This window comes from Lacerta agilis, chromosome 4, assembly GCF_009819535.1.
Source record: "Lacerta agilis isolate rLacAgi1 chromosome 4, rLacAgi1.pri, whole genome shotgun sequence".
Taxonomy (NCBI): Eukaryota; Metazoa; Chordata; class Lepidosauria; order Squamata; family Lacertidae; genus Lacerta; species Lacerta agilis.
In genome coordinates, this window is record NC_046315.1 from 38,734,107 (window position 1) to 38,754,820 (window position 20,714).

At 42.2% G+C, this 20,714-nt stretch overlaps 1 protein-coding gene across 6 annotated transcripts in view; it reads left to right on the plus strand.

Annotated features, from left to right (window-relative positions):
• ILDR2 (immunoglobulin like domain containing receptor 2) overlaps nucleotides 1-11,345 on the plus strand; it is a 38,487-nt gene extending 27,142 nt beyond the window's left edge. For 4 of the 6 annotated variants that reach the window (XM_033146787.1, XM_033146790.1, XM_033146785.1 and 1 more), the window contains 5 exons: nucleotides 868-1,047; nucleotides 3,728-3,841; nucleotides 6,433-6,643; nucleotides 7,856-8,596; nucleotides 10,242-11,345. In XM_033146787.1, the coding sequence (XP_033002678.1) occupies nucleotides 868-1,047; nucleotides 3,728-3,841; nucleotides 6,433-6,643; nucleotides 7,856-8,582 (1,232 nt within the window). In that variant the 3' untranslated portion in view covers nucleotides 8,583-8,596; nucleotides 10,242-11,345. The remainder of the gene's footprint in view (nucleotides 1-867; nucleotides 1,048-3,727; nucleotides 3,842-6,432; nucleotides 6,644-7,855; nucleotides 8,597-10,241) is intronic. The other 2 variants (XM_033146786.1, XM_033146789.1) reach the window with 1 other exon arrangement.
• The last annotated feature ends 9,369 nt before the right edge of the window (nucleotides 11,346-20,714 follow it).

Sequence of the window (20,714 nt, forward strand, 5' to 3'; positions counted from 1 at the left end):
GTTGTTTTTTTAAAGTGACTGCATAATTACTGATGAATTTTGATGTCTCCTTGATGTTTGTCAGTGACTTCAGTCAACAGCAGAAGCCAAATGAACGTTAAATAAATCTAAAGATGGACCAGTCAGCTGAATGGTGACTGGATGTCCATAGCAATGCAGATGTAAATGAGCAGCCAGGTGTGCATCTTAAATCCATCTGGTTGCATGCACAGAAGCTTTCTTCCACACACAGATCTTGCTGGATCAGGGTGACTGTGTGGAAAGAAATATCAGTCGCACGAATGCTCAGTGCACATCTGTGTCTGCTGTGAGAAGCCAAATCGCATTCTGATATAAGTTGGAATCTTTGGCCAACTAGTTGCAGGCTTTTAATATATGCTTTAGGCTTCCAATAGTATTAAAGGTGAACTGCTATGACGCTATAAGATAAATTAAACAGAATCTATTTACATGGTGAATGCTCTTTGCTAATTAGGCTTCTGGGCAATTTCCCTCAAATTTCATTTAGGTTCTGCATTTGTTTACTTGGTGGTTTAATTATTTTTAATTAATCCCCTTTTTAAATAAACAAGTCCTCTGATTATTTTGCAGAAATATACCTGATAGAAAGTCTTGTTATGACCTGAACCTGATTTTGCTGCTGAAGATACATAGACCATAGTATCTCTGAAACATGAAAACATTTCTGATGACACTTGCTGAGCTTGTTTGTTTAAAATGGGTTCAGTATCATCACATTTAAAAGACCTTGGAAGAATCAATTGGCTGTTGCAATTTCTGCTGCTAAAATCAAGAGCGGTTACAAACTGTTAAATGGGAAGCACTACAGGGTGAATGCTTCATTTTTAATTATTACCTTTTTTCCAGTGTATGAAGCAGGAAAGGCTGCGAAGGCTGGATACCCTTCAACCGTTACATCAATCCCTGGGCCTTATTATATCCCCTCTGTCCACTCTGCGACTGGAGTCCCATCTCATGCTGTCCTGATGGAGAAGTCACACCTTCCTCCCTTGGCAGCAAGTGAATCCAGCACAGGAGGACAAAGTGGTAATCTGGATGCTTTCTGGGTCTTTGTCAGAATATAACAGCAGATTATATTCAAATGAATATAATGAAGCAGAACAGGAGGAAAATGTATACAAGTGTATTCACATGTAATTAAATTAACAAAACCAAGGGATATCCTCATTCTAACTGGGAAAGTTTCAAGATTAGGAAAGGGTGATTTTTCCTGAAAAATAAGGTACAAACGTCTTTGTTTTTTGATGGACAGTTGTATTTCAAAATTAAGAAATGTGCAAGTTTGCATAATCATGCAAAGTAAAAACACAAATTCTTTTTGCTCCTCTGCTTTATCTCTACCACTCATGAGCAAAAATTCATGGCATTTTATATTTTTTCCACCACGTATTTTGCCTGGATTTTTTTTTAGAAGAAAACCATGCCCCATTTCAAGTGTTCACTGTGGTGGCAGCATGCTCAGTGCATATTTCCATGTGCTTTTGGTTCAGGGTAGATTATGTCACACATGCCTTTGAATCAGTACTGATCTGTGATTAAGAGAGAGATAGGCAGCCAAAGAAAATGGCAGGTGTTCTTTATCAACAGTCCTGTGCAATACTTTAGGATCAAATGCTTGTACTGCTAGCTCTTGGAACTGCATGTGGCATTTCGGAAGGAAGAATCTAATTGGTAATAACAGTACTGCACTGAGATGACATTCCTGAAAAAGCAATTGATGACCAAATGCTAGCAATAAAACTCCTGTGCCCTTGTACTAGTGTACTGACCTTTTGAGGGATCATTGGAAAAGTCATTGGAAAGAGGGTTCAAATAATCTGTGCATTTCTGCTCTCCTCCACTCAAAATAAGAATGGATGAGTTAAGGGGAACTGTTAAAACATTCTTTCATTATTAGCGAAAAGATCTGGAGCAGATTCAGGAGTGATAAATCAGCATTTGACCAAAAGCAGAATTATATTGAACTGAAAAGTATCATAAACAACCCAACATGTTAGACCACAGTTGTGTGTGTGTGTGTGTGTGCGCGCTTTAAATGTCACTGCACAGAAATGGCTGTACTGAACTAGGATGCTCAGATGACACATACTTTGAAAAACAGACAAACAACCCATTGCATTTTTCATTTCATTGTTATTAGACATGGTGTTGGGTCTGCTTCTCTGAAACTACTTTAAATTGGTTGCATACATTATAAAGCATGGCTAAATCCTTCCCACCCTCTCACTTCTCAGGTGCCAGGCATGGGCAATTGTTATAAATACTGTTGCTTGGGTTACTATAATCATCTCTGATTTATATGGAATAGCTAATGGAATCAAATGCTGACTGAATGACTCACAATAACTTTACTGACCACCAGGGGCGTCGCAAGGGGGGGCGGGCCACCCCTAGGTCAAGGGGAGGGGGGCGACATTTTGGCCGCCTCCTGCCACCCCGCCCCGCCGGGCGGACCCGAATAGGGGGCATGTCGCCTTTTCCCCCTTCCAGCGGCTATTTTTCAGCGGGGGGGGGGCGACCAGCGAGGGGGGGTGTTAAACTTGTCACCCCCTCCTCGCTGGCCACCACCCCCCGCCGAAAAAAACCGCTGGGGGGGGGGGCGGGGAAAGGAAGCAGAACAGGCGCATTCAAGCGCTTGCTCTGCTTCTTTTTCCCCTTTCCGCCGCTTTTTCCGGCGGGGGGGGCCCGACCAGCGAGGAGGGGGTGTCACGCCTGTCACCCCCTCCTAGCTGACCACCCCCCGCCGAAAAAAACCGCTGGGGGGGGGCGAGGAAAGGGGGAAATTCCCCCTTTCTGCATACACATGCACCGTGACGTCATGATGACGTCACGACGCACGCGTCGTGCCCCTCCCCCAGGGGGGGTGCCTCTGTGCTGCCACCGCCCCCAGCAGCGCAGAGGCTAGCTACGCCACTGCTGACCACACTAGACATTTCTTTAAGGCTGCAAATATATTGCACTTACTTGGGAGTAAGCCCCATTAAGCTCATTTTTTTATTTTAGGAGTGTCTTCCTTAATGGTTTGGAATAAGTCAAAAGATCTAAACTCACTCTGATATTAATATCTACATTCTACAAAATAGGATATATATTTTTCCTACTACACAGCTGCAATAGGGGTGGGGGTGGCATGGCTAATTTCCCTGTCAATTACAGAAATTATGCAAGCTACCCAAATAGATATCCAAAGGCCAAAATAACCTCTGGGACTACAAGAGATGACGACTGTATAATGCCACTCTAATTTCCATCAAGGTCACTAGCAGTTAAAAAGTTTCATAAACGGATAAGATGAATAAAGTTTTATTGTAATAAAAAAAAACTTTCATATTAGAAGAAACACCACATCATAGACACTCTTGTTGGCAAGAGGCAATAAACACAATGTTTGAGGAAACTGGCATTCACTGCTGTTATTCAAATTAGGCATGATCCCACACTTTATAGTTCCATATTTTAAAGGTCCACTTATTTCAGTGCCAGAGAAGAATGCGTTGACTCTTCCACTGAAATCTTTCAGGGTTTGGAAGTGTCTAACTGTTCGTGAATTTACCTGTGGCTTTTGAGTTAACGAACACATAAGATTCTGTTCTCCCCTGCAATCAGGAACTAGTTAGGCATCCTGATTTGATTCTTTAGGAGGACTTGAAAGTTATTTTTTTGGAAAGAATACATACTGACCAGTTATTTACTACTTCTCCAACAGTGCGGAAAGGCTACCGAATCCAGGCTGACAAAGAGAGAGATTCTATGAAGGTGCTGTACTATGTCGAGAAAGAACTGGCTCAGTTCGACCCAGCGAGGAGGATGCGAGAGAGATGTAAGAGATGGAATTTGTTCAGCTATTTCTAGTAAAACCCAACGTTGTTTCATTCAAAATAGAATGGAATGTTAATGCAAACTCGCCTGTCCCCTTAACCTATAATGGTGATCGCACTGATATAAACTATTTGGTGAAGACTGGGCTACTAACAGGATGCGAAATAACATGTTTCTTCAGCAAGACATCCACCTTTCTTAATTGCATCACATGCACATTCATCTCCCTCCCTGCCATTTTTTTTTTAAATTGGAAACAGTTTTTAAAATATTGAAAAAAGTGCTTCAGGAAAGAGATGGAAGGTGAGTTAGTAATGCCATCAGTTTCCACCAACCAGCACTGTGAACAATTGCCTTCTGCTGTAAAGACACAGAAATGGTTTCTTCTGAGTTCAGTCTGGGAGAGATAAACACATTGAGTGCATTTCCACATAGGGCTCACCACCACATTATGTATGTCTGTACACATCCATCATTTCTAGCAAAAGAGAACAGGAAATAAATTGCTACATACTGAGGTGGTCCAAGTCACTGACTCATCAAGTCCATTCAGATACGTCTAATACAGATTTTTTTACCGGTATTTAAAAAAATACAGATAAAAATGCTGCCCTCTATTTTTAGCATACACATTCAATAGATTCAGCCCATTAGTGCCACTTGGTCCTGGCTGTCAGAAATACACAAGCTGCCTCAATCACTTGACAGACTCAAGGAATGACTTTAATCACAGCTCTGAGGGAAAAAACTAAAAAATTACATGGTGTACTCAAGCAGTCATCACTGAACATGCTGCCATTTCCACCCACAAGAAATACTATAAAAAGGTTTCCTCCAGATTGGGATGCCTAGGATCCAGATGTCACTATGTTCAGTGGGTTAGGCAATGGGAGGGAAAGAGCACGTCATTTTAAAAAGCTAAGTTTGGTTAATCACACAGAGCCAGTCTATCTCCCACTCCAGAAAGAGTGAGACAGAATGCATATAATTCTGACACACAGTAGGTTGCTTCTCCTATGTTTTATTGCTATGGAGGAGTACCTGTGAAAAAAATGCATATGGAAATATTTATGAGCAATACAGTGTTCACATTGGTTTTGCATTCAGAATCCCAAAAAATCTACTTGGGTGCAGTCAGGAGCTGGAGTTGATTTCCTGTACCTTTTTCCTTTTGAGCAGCAGACCCTCACACCAAGTTAGAAATGCTTTTCCAATACCTTCTTACTTTCTTACATGAAAGACGATTGATGGTGAGATACAGTACTACTACATCTCTCACTGACACATAGAGCTAGCCATGTGGTTCTTTGGATCTGTAAGGGAGCGGGTGGCGCTTTGGTTTAAACCACAGAGCCTATTGGGCTTGCTGATCAGAAGGTTGGCGGTTCGAATCCGTGTGACGGGGTGAGCTCCCGTTGCTCTATACCAGCTTCTGCCAATCTAGCAGTTCAAAAGCACACCAGTGTGAGTAGATAAATAGATACTGCTGCGACGGGAAGGTAAACGGCGTTTCCGTGCACTCTGGCTCCCGTCACGGTCCTCCATGCACCAGTAGCAGTTTAGTCACGCTGTCCACATGACCCGGAAAGCTGTCTGTGGACAAACATTGGCTCCCTTGGCCTGAAAAGCGAGATGGGCTCCACAACCCCATAGTCGCCTTTGACTGGACTTAACCATCCAGGGGTCCTTTCCCTTTCCCTTTTTACCTTCTTTGGATCCACATTTTTCTCATGTTTTTCTGAATTGGTGCTTTTACAAGTGCCATTTAATGTTTGTTCTGTAGTCTGTCTTGTTCTGTGGCAGCACTTATGCTTTTGAACTGCCCGCCTATTAGGCAGATGCCCTCACTATACTGTTTTAGATTACTGCTTTTTAGTGCCTTTATTTCAGCAAACCTACCCAGAAATAAAATACAATTTAGTCATGTATCCTCATTTTTTTTAAATTGCAGATTTTCTCTGTGTAGCATTGATAATGATTTTATGTACACTGCTTTGATCTTTTTTTGAATGTTTATATTTTTTAATAAAAAGGGGTAAAGGAAAAACAGTTTTAGCATTGCTTTTGATAACTAAATCCACATTTCTGATAAGGTTGATTTAACAGGGACAAGTATTATTATTATTATTATTATTATTATTATTATTATTATTATTATTTTATTTATTGAATTTATATACCAGCCCATACCTGGGGGTCTCAGGGTGGTTCACAGAATAAAATCAAAATATAAAAACCACACAAATACATAATAAAAATAAAACCAACAACTCAATAGCCCCCTCACCATTTTTATAGCGCGCTCTCTCTCTCTCACACACACAAACACAAAATGTTTATTTTCACAAAAGAAAAAATTCTACAGATAATAATCCATCCAGAAAGGATAGATCTGTTATACAATATTTAGATATTCTATACAACATCTAGTGTTTCTTGAGGAATTCCTTCATATGAATTAATTCTGTTCCGGTATGTGAAGGGTCTCCAACAATCCACGAGTGTTAGATTGCTATTTTCCCCAATGTCTCTCCTGAGTTATTTTTATCATCTCCATGGTTTCCAGCATTTCTGTGCCTTCTTTCATCCCAGACAATAATACCATCTCAGAGCTCAGCTCCTTGCATGAGGAAGAAGCCAACTTCCGCCAATCTTATCGCCAGGTGCGCAGGAAGCCGCTTCCCCCTTCAGGAGACATGGATGGTGATGCAGAATACTGGGCGGGAGTCATCAGTGGAGGTGGCACATCTAGGCCACAGACATGCTCTGACTACAGGGCAGAGAGGGGCAGCTTGAGACTCAAGTGAGTGCATCTCCTGGGAGAAGGGGGGGAAAAGGAAGGGAGGGAGAATGCCTTTTGCTTTCCTGATTTCCCTCCTTTTACTTTCTAATTATTGTGGTCCATTTTTTTTTTAGGAGGGGGCAGGGGGAGGTGCTTGAATGACGACGAAGGGAGTAAGAGTCAAATGTGACAAAGATGGTGAGGGGCTTTGAGAAAAATTCCTGTGAATAAAGGTTGAAGGACCCAGGTGTGTTTACGTCCAGAGAAGTGATTAATATAAAAGGTGACTGAAAATGTCCTACAATCAGCGGGGAGCCCTGGTTGATGCTGACGCCGCTGGGTGTTGCCTCGTTGGTGCTGACCCACAGCAGGGCCTTCTTAGTAGTGGTTTCCCATTTGGGAAATTTCCTTTATTTATTTTCTTTCTATCCCAACTTTCTCCCAGCATGAATTAAAACAAACCAGGGAAGGCCCTCCCTGGTGAGGTTTCTCTCTCTTTTTCCCGCACCCTCATTATAAACATTGAAGAGAAATTTTTGAAAATGCCTGTTCACCCAAACACCTGACAGGTGAAAAATCCTATTAGCAACAACCTTGAAATTATTAGTTGTTGTGCGGTTATATGACTATTTTTTACATGCTTTAAAATATTCTTCATTGTTCTTAAATGTTTTAAATATGTTTTACTTTATTTTAATTGTATTCTTTTTACAACTTCATTGTTTGTTCTCCTAAGCTCCTTTGGGAGAAAGGGTGGGATAGCAATTCTATATACAGTGCTACCTTGAGTTACAAATGCATCAGGTTACAAATGCTTCAGGTCACTAACTCTGCTAACCTGGAAGAGTTACCTCGAGTTGAGAACTTTGCCCCAGGATAAGAACAGAAATCATGTGCCGGCAGCACAGCGGCAACAAGAGGCCCCGTTAGCGAAAGCACGCCTTTAGTTAAGAACAGTTTCAGGTTAAGAACGGACCTCCGGAACGAATTAAGTTCATAGCTAGAGGTACCACTGTATATATATATGAGTGTGTATGTATGTATGTGTATATGTGTGTGTATACTGTATATATCCTTTGCTAGGCAGAAGGATACTAGGCTGCTGGCATATGTCATTCAGGTGCTTCGTTTCAGTTTATTGCTTGCTCACCCTAGGTGAGCAGGCAAGTCCAGTTACAAGACTGGCTTACTGATTTGAAACAAAAAACACGAACTATTTCCCGTCTCTTTCAGCCAGCAGAGATGCAAGTCAGAAATGCTCTCAAGGAAGAATTTCTCCACGGGAGTGCCGGCTGTCTCCATGGATGAACTTGCAGCCTTTGCCGAGTCCTACAGTCAGCACGTCTGTCGGACAGAAGGCACTCAGGAGCCCCGGCGCTTTGAGAGAACAGGATCCAGAGGAGCACGTGGAAGTGCAGTGCAACACCCAGAAAACTCATCCGATGAGTATTATGGCAAGCAGAGGGCAGGAAACCGTGAGCCGTTGACAGATTCGGATCGGGGCTGGACGTATAGCCCACCCAGGAGACGTCCCCACGAAGAGAAGCACTTGCCTAGGCTAGTGTGTCGGACACCGGGAGGGAGTCAGAAGTATGACCACTCCTACCTTACCAGTGCCCTTGAGAGGAAATCGCGAAGCTATGATGAAGGTGGTGATCATGGCGGGACGCCTTCCAAGTTTAGCTCTCAATCCAGCCAGAGAGGAGGGACATACTATGCTTGGTCGCCACCATCCACTTACAAACCAGGGCAGCAGCAGCAGCAGCAACAACAACAACAACCTCCACAGCAAGAGGAAGGGGAAGACACTCTGCCGCCATACAGCGAAAGGGAGTTGAGCCGAGGCCCTTCATACAGAAGCAGAGAGCAACCTAGCCTGAATAACTCAGATAAGAAAAGGAAGAAAGAACCCAAGAAAACAGTGAGGCCATGTCTGACACTCCTGATCCAAATGGGCTGAGCAAGAATCACCAGGCAGGGTGGCTAGGTTCTGGGCTGATGGGGCAACTTAGGGCCACTTCGTAGTCAATGTGTTTGTACTCTGGTTCTGTTACTCAAGTTGCAACTGGGGAAAGATCTCAGCCCTCCTTGCGCAACTGTTGCAGGGGGAGCCTGAAAATCATGGCCGCTTTCATGTTTCAGTCTTAGGCCTTGGAATCTGAGTACAAAATGCATTATAAAAAATCTGCCTTGATTCAGAGAACTGAGGAGTACAAAGAGGAATATCTTGAGCAGAAGGTATCAGGCTAAGGGTTGATAATACTAAAGGAAGCAAAATAATCTAATTTTAGTAAATCGTAAATGAATTTTGGGTAACTGATGACGGGTGAAAGCAACGGGTGCTTGATTTCATCCTAGTGACCTGAGTAGAAAGGCAGTTCTTTTAAAAGTTTCCAAAGTTCAGAGTCTAGACAACATTTGGAAGTGACATCTGTTCATCTTATTTTTTGAGCAGTTGGAACAGTTGTTAACTATCTGTCTACTGGTGTTGTTGGATGGGAAAGTTGATGACCTATATATTTCCTTCTTAATAACTTGTTGCTTATAACTTGTTGAGTAGTTAAAAGTGTATTTGCACTAGCTGATAATCCACTGATGTGCCAAATTAATTTAGAAGGCTGCCTGGTGCAATTTGTGACTGATCGGTCAGAAAATTGCCCACTCATCACTCAGTAAAAGGAGGAACGTTCATGGCAGTTCTGACCATAAAGAAGTACTGAGAGCACACATGTATAATTAGAGAATTATTGATCTGAGGAAGATCAGATAGTGCAATTACGTTGGCTTGGGTGATGGAGAAAGGAAGGTCCAAGTGCCACCTGGCAGCTTACAAGCAGTTGCTTGTACTTGTACTTGTGGTGAGATTTCTGGTTTTTATCTAGACTCATCCAGACTTCCTTTTGTGCCACATTTCTAGGTACAGGTCCTGGCTTTCCAGGTCCAGGTCCGAGTGGTTTTTCTTTAGACCCAGTGCTTTCCCCAGAACAACTCATGTTTTACAACTGAATTGAAGCAAATGGGAATCAAGTTTTTTGCAGATTGCTGTTTGCTCCAATTCAGTGGTAAATGTGGATTTTCCCAGGGAAAGCACTGGGACCCCCCCCCCCCAAAAAAAACCACCACTCGGACACAGATCTTTAAAGTGTGGACCTGTGCATGTCAAGTGCAGCACAAAAGGAAATCTGGATTAGCAGTTAATTTTGAATATAGACAATGACACTAAAAGCCTTCCTGAAGCAGGTTGTGTAGAGCCTTGTGAAACTGCACCCTGTGCTCATGATGAAGCACTTAAATGAACAATTACCCTGGACATGGTTTGAACCAGGAATGAAAACAAGGGGCCTTCCAGCAAGCTTTCAGAAGGTCGTACATATTGGCCCCTTCATATTGAGGTTGTGAGATTGGTGGGCAGGTGGTTAAAGATAGAAAGATCTGAAAAATGTCACCATGAAGCTAGTTAGTATGTAGGGAAGCCCCACTGTAAGAGGCTACTTAAAGCTTCTGAAAGCAGAAGCCAAGCACCCAATTTTTGTTCCCTGCTGAGGATACATTTTTTTCTTCATGTTATGAGAGATGCAATTTAATGTTTCACAGCATTTGCCTCTCTTTTTCCCCTCAGAATGAGTTCCCAACAAGGATGTCCCTCGTGGTGTGATGCTGTTGTAGAAGAGTTGTGTTAATGGACTTGGAAAACAGAAACAGTGATACTGCTGAGTCACACAGGCTTCCAAGATGTGTGTTCTCACCTGATAATATTCAGACTCTTGTCTGTTTCATCATGTGAATAGAGATCTTGTGCAGAAGCTAGTTCCAACCAATTGCTCTCATCCATCCTTGGAAAGGGGAAGCTCAGTTGACAAGGAAATGTAACGTGGAGAAGATTTCTTTTGCCAAGCTCATCTTCTGATCTCCCAGCAAAGATGGTGTCTCCATATTTTTATCCTCAGTCATCTTTGAACCCACAGTATTATGGGAGCTGCTTTCTTGTATGATATATATTCCCTCCCCGATATGACTGACTTCTCACTTGTACTGCTCTGCATCCTAGATTTGACAGGGAAAGTGCCATAGGTTCAAGGGGCTCCCACCATTTGCTCTTTCTTCCCATGCTGAGACTTCTTGAAATAGCATTTTCAAGAAATACTGCAAAATGAATTCTATACCTATCTGGAAATGATCCAAAACTGAGACCTGGGGCACTGCACTAAGGAGGACAGGGTAATATTGAGGAACATATTGGAGTTCCTGTATTATTATTTTTTAACGTCCTTCTCATTCAGTAATGGGAGCCACCAGTGAGATTAATGTTTTGTTTTGAAAGTGAAACTTAGTAGATTTTGCTGTAATGAGAATGTGCCATGTTATTTCACTGTTGTCTGATATGATGTATCAGCATTGCCTTACAGTTGAACTATAGCCATAAAAGGCTTCAGCTAGTTCTGCTGATTGATCCTTTCGTAAGCAGAGCTCAAGCTTGGGTTCTGCTGACAGTACTCTCTCGACAATGATTTTTTTCCTTAATAAAGCCAACTAGTAGACAACAACAGACCTAGAACGAGAAAATCAGGGTGCAAAAGAGGGGAAAATAGCCATTGCTTTTATATTTCTGAATCTACAAGGACCAATATTGCTCCTTTTCTGGTAATTGGCTGTGGCCATTCAATAAAGCAACAGAAAATTTGAACAATAAATAGGTTGGGTGAAACACCAGCTTTGAAAGTTACTTCATTGTTCACATTTTGTTCTTCTAAAACATTAATAGCCCAAGAATCTGCCACAATGCTGGGAAGGCAGATCTAGTTCAAAAGTGGCATGTGATCCTCAAGAACTTGTTTTATGCTTGGGCTAAGTAGACAAAATTGAGCGTGGTGTCTGACTGCTGTAACCACTGCCTGGGCTCTAGCACTTCTGAGGAAGCAGTGATGCCAAAACTGAACTGGGTATTGCATACTGCCTCGAAGCTGGCCAGTCCCAAGTGGCATTGCTCAGGCCAGCAGCAGCATGAAAAGGAATACTTAAAAATTAGGAACTGCCGGCAGGCCGCCACTGTCTGAGAACACTTGGTCTGCTTCCTGCAAACCAATATTCCCACCTGTGACCCCCTTTTAGTGGACTACAACCTTAGTTTAAGCGACTAAAATAAAAGGCAGGAAAGGCAGGTTGGTCAACAGTTTAGTTTGGGAGTATATGGGAGGTTCCTTTGGTTGCATTTTATGTTTCTGGTGCTATCATTCTAGCCTCAGGGCATAGGCTGGAAGCACATAATACAGGAAGCTTGCTGAAGCTAAATAGGTCTGGGTCTGTTCGGTGCTTTAATAAGATATTACCATTTAAAACCTATGTATGCTGTTTTGAACGTGCTCGTGGAAGGAAGGCAGAATATCTAAAACAAATATATAAAATGCATTTTTTGTTTCTGTTCCAGCAGCTTCTCAATCCTGCCAAAACCTACTGTTACAAAAATAGCCGGGCTATTTGTGCAGGCTCCTGAAGAGTCTGCTCACAACACAGTTGTGCACTGCCACTTCTATTCCTGACTGAGCTCTTGTCCTCTTTTTGTGCCACAGGTTGATTTAGTTTTGTCATAAACTGATAGAATATGTGGAGTATGGCAGATCCTGCCATGTTGCAAGCGATCATATTTCACGTTAATTGCAACACTATGCTTACAATGTTCACAAGAAAGACGTTTCATGGGGTGGGGTGAGCATTTATCCAATACTGCAACAAATGCCTTAGGTATGTTGGCTATATTCTATCCAGTGACCACGAGAAGCTTTTTGCTTCCTGTGTAGCCTTGACTATCACACACAGTTAGAATACATTCTTGAGATAACAACACCATCTTGTGGACATGAGGCATCTTAACGTTGCTTCTAGCATGACAGACAGAGTATTCAGGTTGTAATCCTAAGTCTACTTACTTAAGAGTAAATTGCACTGAAATCAATACGGCATTCCTATAAGTAAATATATAGTTTGGATCACGCCAGCATTTTTCATTGCTTTTTAGAGAGGCAGCTGTAAAATGTCCGCTTTCCTGACATTGGTTGCTTAGAAACGCTAACCATGGCTCTGAAGATTGGTGTAAGTGCTGGGGAAATTGCTACATGTGTCTAGAGTGGCTTAAAAGCCAGTACCGGACAATGCAGTGCATAAGCATTTTGTCCTAGGGTTGAGCTAAATTACTACTATGGTAGTATTAGAAAGAATTCCCAGGTGAAAAATAAGGGGCATTGATATCCAGTTTTTGTGATGTGGATAGGGGTCTTGTCCACCTCCCGCCCTCCTTCCCTATTTCTCTTGGTGCTTGAAAGCCTTTTTCACAGAACCTTTAGAAATTGATTGAGAGACCTAAATTAAGAAGTTTGCAGCCTTTCTCACTGGTCCTGAACTCATGGTCAGGTGCAAGTCAGTGGGTGTGATGATGCCAGTCCATCTCTACACATTGCAGGAGAAGACATGAGTGAAAAGGCCTTCTGTCCCAAAGCCATAATTCTCTTATCAAATGGAAACAATAATGGTTTTACTTCAAAGAGTTTTGTTAAGTAGTTATAAAGCAATTTCTCTCCCCCCCCCCGTACTGTTATTTACAATATCAAGAGCAACTCTGGGGATGAGCTTCACCTTCATTTTTGTATTCCACACCACAGCTTTAGAACTTAGCACATTAGCATGAAGAAACAAACCCAGCTTTTTGTTACAGCTTGCGGTGATTCTTCGCTGGAGCCTCCCGCGTGCAGGACAAGGTCAACTGCACATGGGATACCAGTTGCTGGGGGATCTGTGGCCAGCGTCTCACGTGCGTCCTTGCACGGGCGCCGGCCAAGCCTGCGGACGGGACGGCTGGTAATTCCGGAGCTTAACTCACACCGCGCCATGAATAAAGTTGTCTGCCAGGCTGAATCTGAAGGGTGCGTGAGTAGTTCGGATGAATGAGTGCCTCGTAGATGTACCTGCAAGCACTTGCGACCTCCTAAATAGTTCCCTAAAGCAAAGTACCCAAATAAAAGGTGGCCAAAACTGCGGCCAAACAAAAGCACTAATAAACTGAAAAAAATTAAACTAAGACGAAATGGAGACAGACGACCATAGTTTCTTTTGATGGCTTTGGCTGACCCGCGTGGGCTTTTACTTCTCTCTGTACCTTGTCCGTTCTAAGACTATCTAAGCTAGCTAAACTTTTACCGCCAATTCTTCCGCAATCTATCCTTTAGACTATCTAAGCTAACTGACCCTTTACCGCCAATTCTTCCGCAATCTATCCTTCTACCTCCTGCGCGTTCTTCCAACCCAACCAACCCTCGTTCTAACCTACCCGTTCCTGACTATCCCGACTGTCCGACTGACTGACTTTCCAACACGGGGAGCCGCAGCCTTTTATTGACAACGAACAGACAACGTCATGATCAATACTTTTACCAATCAGAACACTGTTGCTGCCCTTGAAAAGGGCGGGAAGCAGATTAACTGACCATTAACAAGTTTAAACCTTTGGAGCCAAAAAGTCTAAGCGGAGGGATCTCAGTGGCAAGCCGCCTACTGAATCCTGCTTTCACTTTCGCTTTTACTCGGAAGTATACGTCAAATAGTGCACATAATTAACATTCAAACAGGTACAAATAATTGCAGGTGCAAGGGCACCCACGGAGTGTATTCCCACAACAGCTGATCAGTATGAAGAGTCTGCCTGACCTGCTGTTTCTTCCCAGTGTTAGTCCACCTGTTTTCTTCTGCAAGAAATGTTTCAGATCACAGATGTGCTATATTCAGTCATATCTCAGCATATTGCAGAACTGGAGTGCTACATGCAGTTTTAACAACAGAGATCAATCTGGCTGCCGTATTCTGAACTAATTGCACAGCTTTCAAAGGCAGTTACATATAGAAGACATCACGTTACTCCAGTTGGGAAATTAGCAGGGCATGCCCCCAACAGTATGCAGGACCCTCTGTCCCAGAAAAAGGTACAGATGGTAAATCAGTCAGAGCTGATAAAACTGCCTTGACTTGTCCACCCAAGAGGCCTAGATCCAGGAATGTTCACAAGCTACAAACTCGATCTATTGGTGGTGGTGGAGGAGTCATTCAACACTGGCATTTTCATCCCTTTATAGGTACTTGGACTATCCAGTATGATCAACTCTACCTTGTCTAGATTATGTTTCAGTTCTAGTTTTTGTATACTGACTGAGCACCCCTTGCCCACCACTCATTCAGATTTAATTATGTCAAGCATAGTGTTTCTGATGTTGCAGAAGCTTGGGCTGGAACCAGAAACATTTCCTGCATCATCACACATATACAAATGTGTATATTCTGTATATCCTGTGTATATCCTGTATGAATTCTCTGGTATTTAATGAGGCTGGAATACCCACTGAGGTATAGCTGGTTGCAGCTATAGGGCTTCTCACTAGTGTGGGTTCTTCTATGGTTAATGAGATCTGAGCCCTGCTCAAAGCTTTCCCCACACTCCACACACATTTATGGCTTTTTTCCACTGGATCCATTGGTGATGAGCGACATGAGATGGTTGGCTGAAGCTCTTCCCACATTCTGGATACTTTTATGGCTTCTCTCCTGTATGCATCCTTTGCTACAGGCGGAGCTGGCACTGATTATTTTTCCACACATAGCAGATGCACAGGGCTTGTAGCCCATATGTATTCTCCAGTGTTTGGTAAGATTGGATCTCTGATTGAAGCTATGCCCACACTCATGACACATATATGGTTTCTGTCCAGTGCGAATTCTCAGGGGCCGAGTGAGATGTGAGCTCTCAGTACACTTAAAGAGCTTTTCTCCAGAGTGCATCCTCTGGTGCAGGACCAAGTTAGATGCTGCAACTTAAAGCTCTTGCCACATTCAGAACATACAGACTCTCGACTCTGGTTGTCTCCTGGGACAATGCTCCTGCTTGAGTTTCCTCAAGACGTTTCCTCAAGACCTGCTTGAGCAAGTGGACAGGCTGGATCCTGGCTCTGAAGAGATGTCACACAGGTACAACACAAGAGTTCAGTTGGTTTGTGTAGGTACTGTCCAGATTGGGAGCCGGTGAAATATTTTCAATCATGGTAAGTAGCACAATCCTTCCTGCATTCAGAGGCTCCCTCCTGAAGAGTTATTTTATTTGCACCAACACCTCCTGGCTAATAAAGAATCAAGACATATTTAATCCTGAGTATTGTGAACCACGCGGGTGGCACTGTGGTCTAAACCACAGAGCCTAGGGCTTCCTGATCAGAAGGTTGGCGGTTCAAATCCCCGCGATAGGGTGAGCTCCCATCATTTGGTCCCAACTCCTGCCAACCTAACAGTTTGAAAGCATGTCAAAGTGCAAGTAGATAAATAGGTACCACTTCTGCGGCAAGGTAAACGGCATTTCCATGCGCTGCTCCGGTTTGCCAGAAGTGACTTAGTCATGCTGCCCACATGACCCGGAAGCTGTATGCCGGCTCCCTCGGCCAGTAAAGCAAGATGAGCGCCGCAACCCCAGAGTCGTCCGCGACTGGACCTAATGGTCAGGGGTCCCTTTACCTTTTATTGTGAACCATACAGCCACAAGAAGACAGGGAGCTGTTGCTGCCCAGAAAAAAGGCCAGCCCTCCATTGCTCGCCTCCCAAAGCAAAGAGCAAGTGCCCCCCAATACACATAGCTATGTGTGTGCATATTGTGAACACAATATTTTTTTAACAGTTCTGTAGGACAGATGAGATTAGGATGAGGATTCCCCACCCAGTGTTGAGGCATAAGAGCTCAGTCCCTGGTGTTTAGTGGCTCAACTAGGGTTGCCAGGTGTCCACTATTTGAGTGGACAGTCCACTTTTTTCACATTATGTTCACTATTTTTTTCACAAAATAGTGGACTTTTTTTATTCAAAAGCTTTATGATGAAATGGTATTTTAATACGTGTTAAAATGTTTGTAAGAAAATATATAATTTAATTTAATTTAAGGCCCCCCCCCCCCCGCTTGTCCACTATTTTTTGGAAGCAGACCAGGCAACCCTAGGCTCAACTTTAGTCCAGCGTATTCAAGATGTTCAATGTTTACTTCGCTACTGAGACTGATCTACCCCTGAATCTACCTCAAGGCTGAGAAAAATATGGCAGCCTGCCCTGTACTTCTTTGCGACAAGTAACGAAGTAAGGAAAAAAGTTCCATTTGCAACAGACACACAGAGTTACTGCTGGTTCCCCAGGGGATGCTCAGAATTAAGCTTTAGCTAAATTAGATTTCGTTCCAAGCACTGCCAGTAAGATGCAAGTGCTGCATTTGTAATAATATGAACACAAAGCAGGAAACAATTGCGTCAGCAATACTACAGCAATAGTTTGGGCAGAAGTGGGGCAATTCCAAGAGGAAGCCAGGGAGCGCTAAAGGCTTCTCTGGAGGCAGCCACAGCAGTATGCCAAAGTGGAGAGCAGGGCAGAACAGTGAATGCTGGATACAGCGATAAGATGAACTAAAACTGCTTTAATTTCTTGGTTTATTTTATACAGTTTTTACTCTGGCATCCATCTTGGAACCGCTCCCAAGAACACAGGCCTTGAGCATGCTCAGTGCCAACCTTTTCCTCAAAAAAAACCACACTTTTGCCTTCTGGCCTCTAGATGACAACCATGTAAACATATCTTACCATCATTCATATATCCCTAGGTTAATTTAACCTATTCTCTTCTCATAGGTTTTTCTGTTTGCCCTGGTACTTGCACAGTATTAGATTTACAGTGCAACCCACTGCATGTCTGCTCAGAAATAAGTTCCATTGAGTTCAGTGGCGCTTATTCTCGTGGGTACAGGATTGCAACTGGTTAGTTTATTGCTGGAAGAATGTAGCCTGCTCTGTATTTTAAAGATTTGAACATCAAGGAATTTGTTCCTAAATAGGGTTGTCTAACCTGCTCTTCTTGTAATTGTTTACTATTACTGCTGCTGCTGCTACTACTATTTATTTATTTAATATTTGTTTGTTTGTTTGTTTGTTTACACATACCCCACCTTTCCCCCCTGACAGGACTCAAGGCAGCTTATACATAAAAACAAGAAATCGCTAAAAACATAGAAACATTGGGGGGGGCAGTCATTAAAAAACAATTAAACATTAAAATAACCAAATCTTGTTTAAAATTTACAAACAATTGCAATAGAAACAGCACGGCACCAGCTCTTTTGTTAAAAGCGGTCAATTCCCAAAAGCCTGATGGTGGAAGGACAATAAGGAGGAAGTCAGTCTATATTCTCCAGGGAGGAAGAATCTCCAGAGTCTGGGAGCAGCCACCGAGAAGGCCCTTTTGTCCATTCCCACCAAGTGTGCCTATGAGGGTGATGGGGCCAAGAGAAGGACCTCCCCTGAACATCTCAAAACCCAGGCAGCTTCATATGAGGGAATGTGGTATTTCAGATAGCTTGGACCTAAGCCATATAGGGCTTTAGGATATGTTTTAATACATTGCCTGAAAATTGGTTATGTGGAAAGAAGAGTTCAAAGTATATTAAATAAATGGTCTGCTCGGAGTCAGTGACTTTATTGGAAAACTAATATTTGAGTCTACTCTTGGGTACATTGCATTATTTTATAGCTATCTCAATATGGTTGCTGTTTCACACATCACCATTCCAGTTTGGTCAACAAGTTTTGGGTACAATGCACTGGATTATTGGAGTTTGAATCTATATAATCAATGCTCTATCTACTTACCTAGAAATAACCCTCATTGAACTCAGTGGGGCTTACTTCTATATAGGCATGTATACAGTAGGATTTGCTGTAAAAATGCTCTGCTGTGGCTGGATGTAACTTTAATTACTAAAATCTCATTAAATATTACACCCCAACTCAACACTTGGCTCAGGTTCCCCACTCTGAATCATGGACTGGTTGTCCACATCTCTCTGTTCTTTGTAGCTCTTATCTTTGATCTCTATTTTTTGCTCTCACGTGTATTTGCCTTAAAAGGTACTATTTCTGTAGCTTTTCTTTTGCAGGCAAGTGAGTAACACATTTACCAACAATTTGCATGAGTATTTCTTACAGTGGTTGAAACCGCCTTGTTTCTGTTTTGAAGAACCAACTCTCCCATGCTTCTCTGTTTTGACAAGTTACACTGAACCTAGGAAGAAGAGTTTAAAATCAAGATAGAACAGCCCTTTATCTTCTCTAGACAATGCTATGGAAGATCTGTTACTGTACGGATGTTTCTGAGAGATATTGTTTTCTAATCATGTACCTGCTATAGTATCGTACCAAAATGAACTCTCAAGCATTTTCTATTTTTCCTGTCCCGTCAATGGTTTATATACTTGTTCTTCAAGGTAAGTTTCTTTTTGGCTTGGATGTGAATGAACTACAGCCAAGTAAATATTTCATGGAAGTCAGTGACTTGGTATGTCTTGTTTATGTGTAGGATTAGACAGTGACTGTCGTATATCAGAGTACTAAGATTTAGTCTGCTGTAATAGCATCAAATGCAGTGTAAATCTAACAAGCAGAACTGTAAGTGGTGTATGAATGGGATACATTTTTAAAGGGTGAATCTTAATTAAATTTCCAAAAAGCTTAATGCACAGTATTACTATTTACGTTAGAAATTGCTTATTTAGTACCTCGGTAAAAGAGGAGTCAAATGTATTTGGCAAGATTAGTCCTCCAAATCTCTTTAATATGATAAGGTAATGGATAAAACAATAAGCTTAAAGTATTTTTTTGAAACGGTGCTTAGATCACAGAAAGAAACTGAAGCCAATGAGATTGCAGATATGTTTAAAAAACAACATGCCTTTAAAAAACATCACAGATATTTATAGAATGAGAGGATACATATTTTTGTCAAAAATTATGATTAAAGTCCACACATCCGTCATTGTGATGGGATGGAAGAAAATCTGGAGCTGGTTGTAAGGTCTCTAATAGTTACATAAAACTATCAGGAGAGCCTTGCTGGATCAGACCAAACTCTCATCCAATCCAACATTCTTGCTTTCATACTGGTCCATGAGATGCCCATGTCCAAAGCCTTGTGTCAACTCCAACATGAGGAGGCAACTAGGAAACAGGAACTTTGCCTTCCAGGTTCATGTTCTAAAACTAATACATTTCTGCTTTAAGATTGTAGTATTATTTATAGTTATTTATTCATATGGTGGAAAGAACCATTGATACTCAGCTTTTCTTAATGTTATTATTTCTATATTTTTGGTCCAGTTTTTGGTGATGGCATACCGGCAAATAAGGCTTTGGATGAATCTGCTGATTTTCCACGCAAAAGTCAATACTCAGGTGAGACTGCCTGGAAAAGGGAACATGTTACAGAGAGTACATAGCTTGTTTAACAACATTTTAGATATTTATCTCTTTGTCCATTTTGAGTGTGATCTCTGCTTGTTGTTAGCTTAGGGGTCAGGACGCTAGTGTGTGGAGAATCATGAGCAGTGGAAAGGAGTTGGACTTAATGGCCTCTTATTTATTTTTACCTGTCTCTTTAGCTAAGACAGCTCTTGTCCATTTCTAACATTCTGAAATTTCGCATACCTCTTTTATCATAGAACTCTGATGGATGTAAAATAATAATTTAGTGTACTGCAGGAACAGTGGTTGGCTATCTCCCACTGTGCACACACAATCATGTGACTAACCAGGTGGTAAAGAGGATTTGCCAGAGCTCATGCCCCTGTTTCTATACATGTTTTACTGAGAGAGGGGAATCATGGTCAAACTTATTTATGGCATGTTCAGATGCTCAAGACAACCAGCTTCCCATGACAAACTGGAGCATGTAGATATGTAGTTGTGTCCAACCATGACAGTTGCAGCCTCCATGGGGCAGCACTGCATACTAATGGGATTTCAGCATTTTATGGGGGTGGTCCCTCCGTATTGGCACATCCGTAAGCTTGGAAAAACTTGAGTCTGGTTGACTATTTCAACATGCAATCGCTCTTTGGAAGAAGCAGCCAGTGACACAATCACTGGATTCAAGAGGGCATTCTACACCCACCATTTTGAACAATCCACTCCTGGTTTCTTTGAATCCAATTGGATAAAACCTGGTGATGCTGCAACGACTTACAATGAAAGAATAGATATCA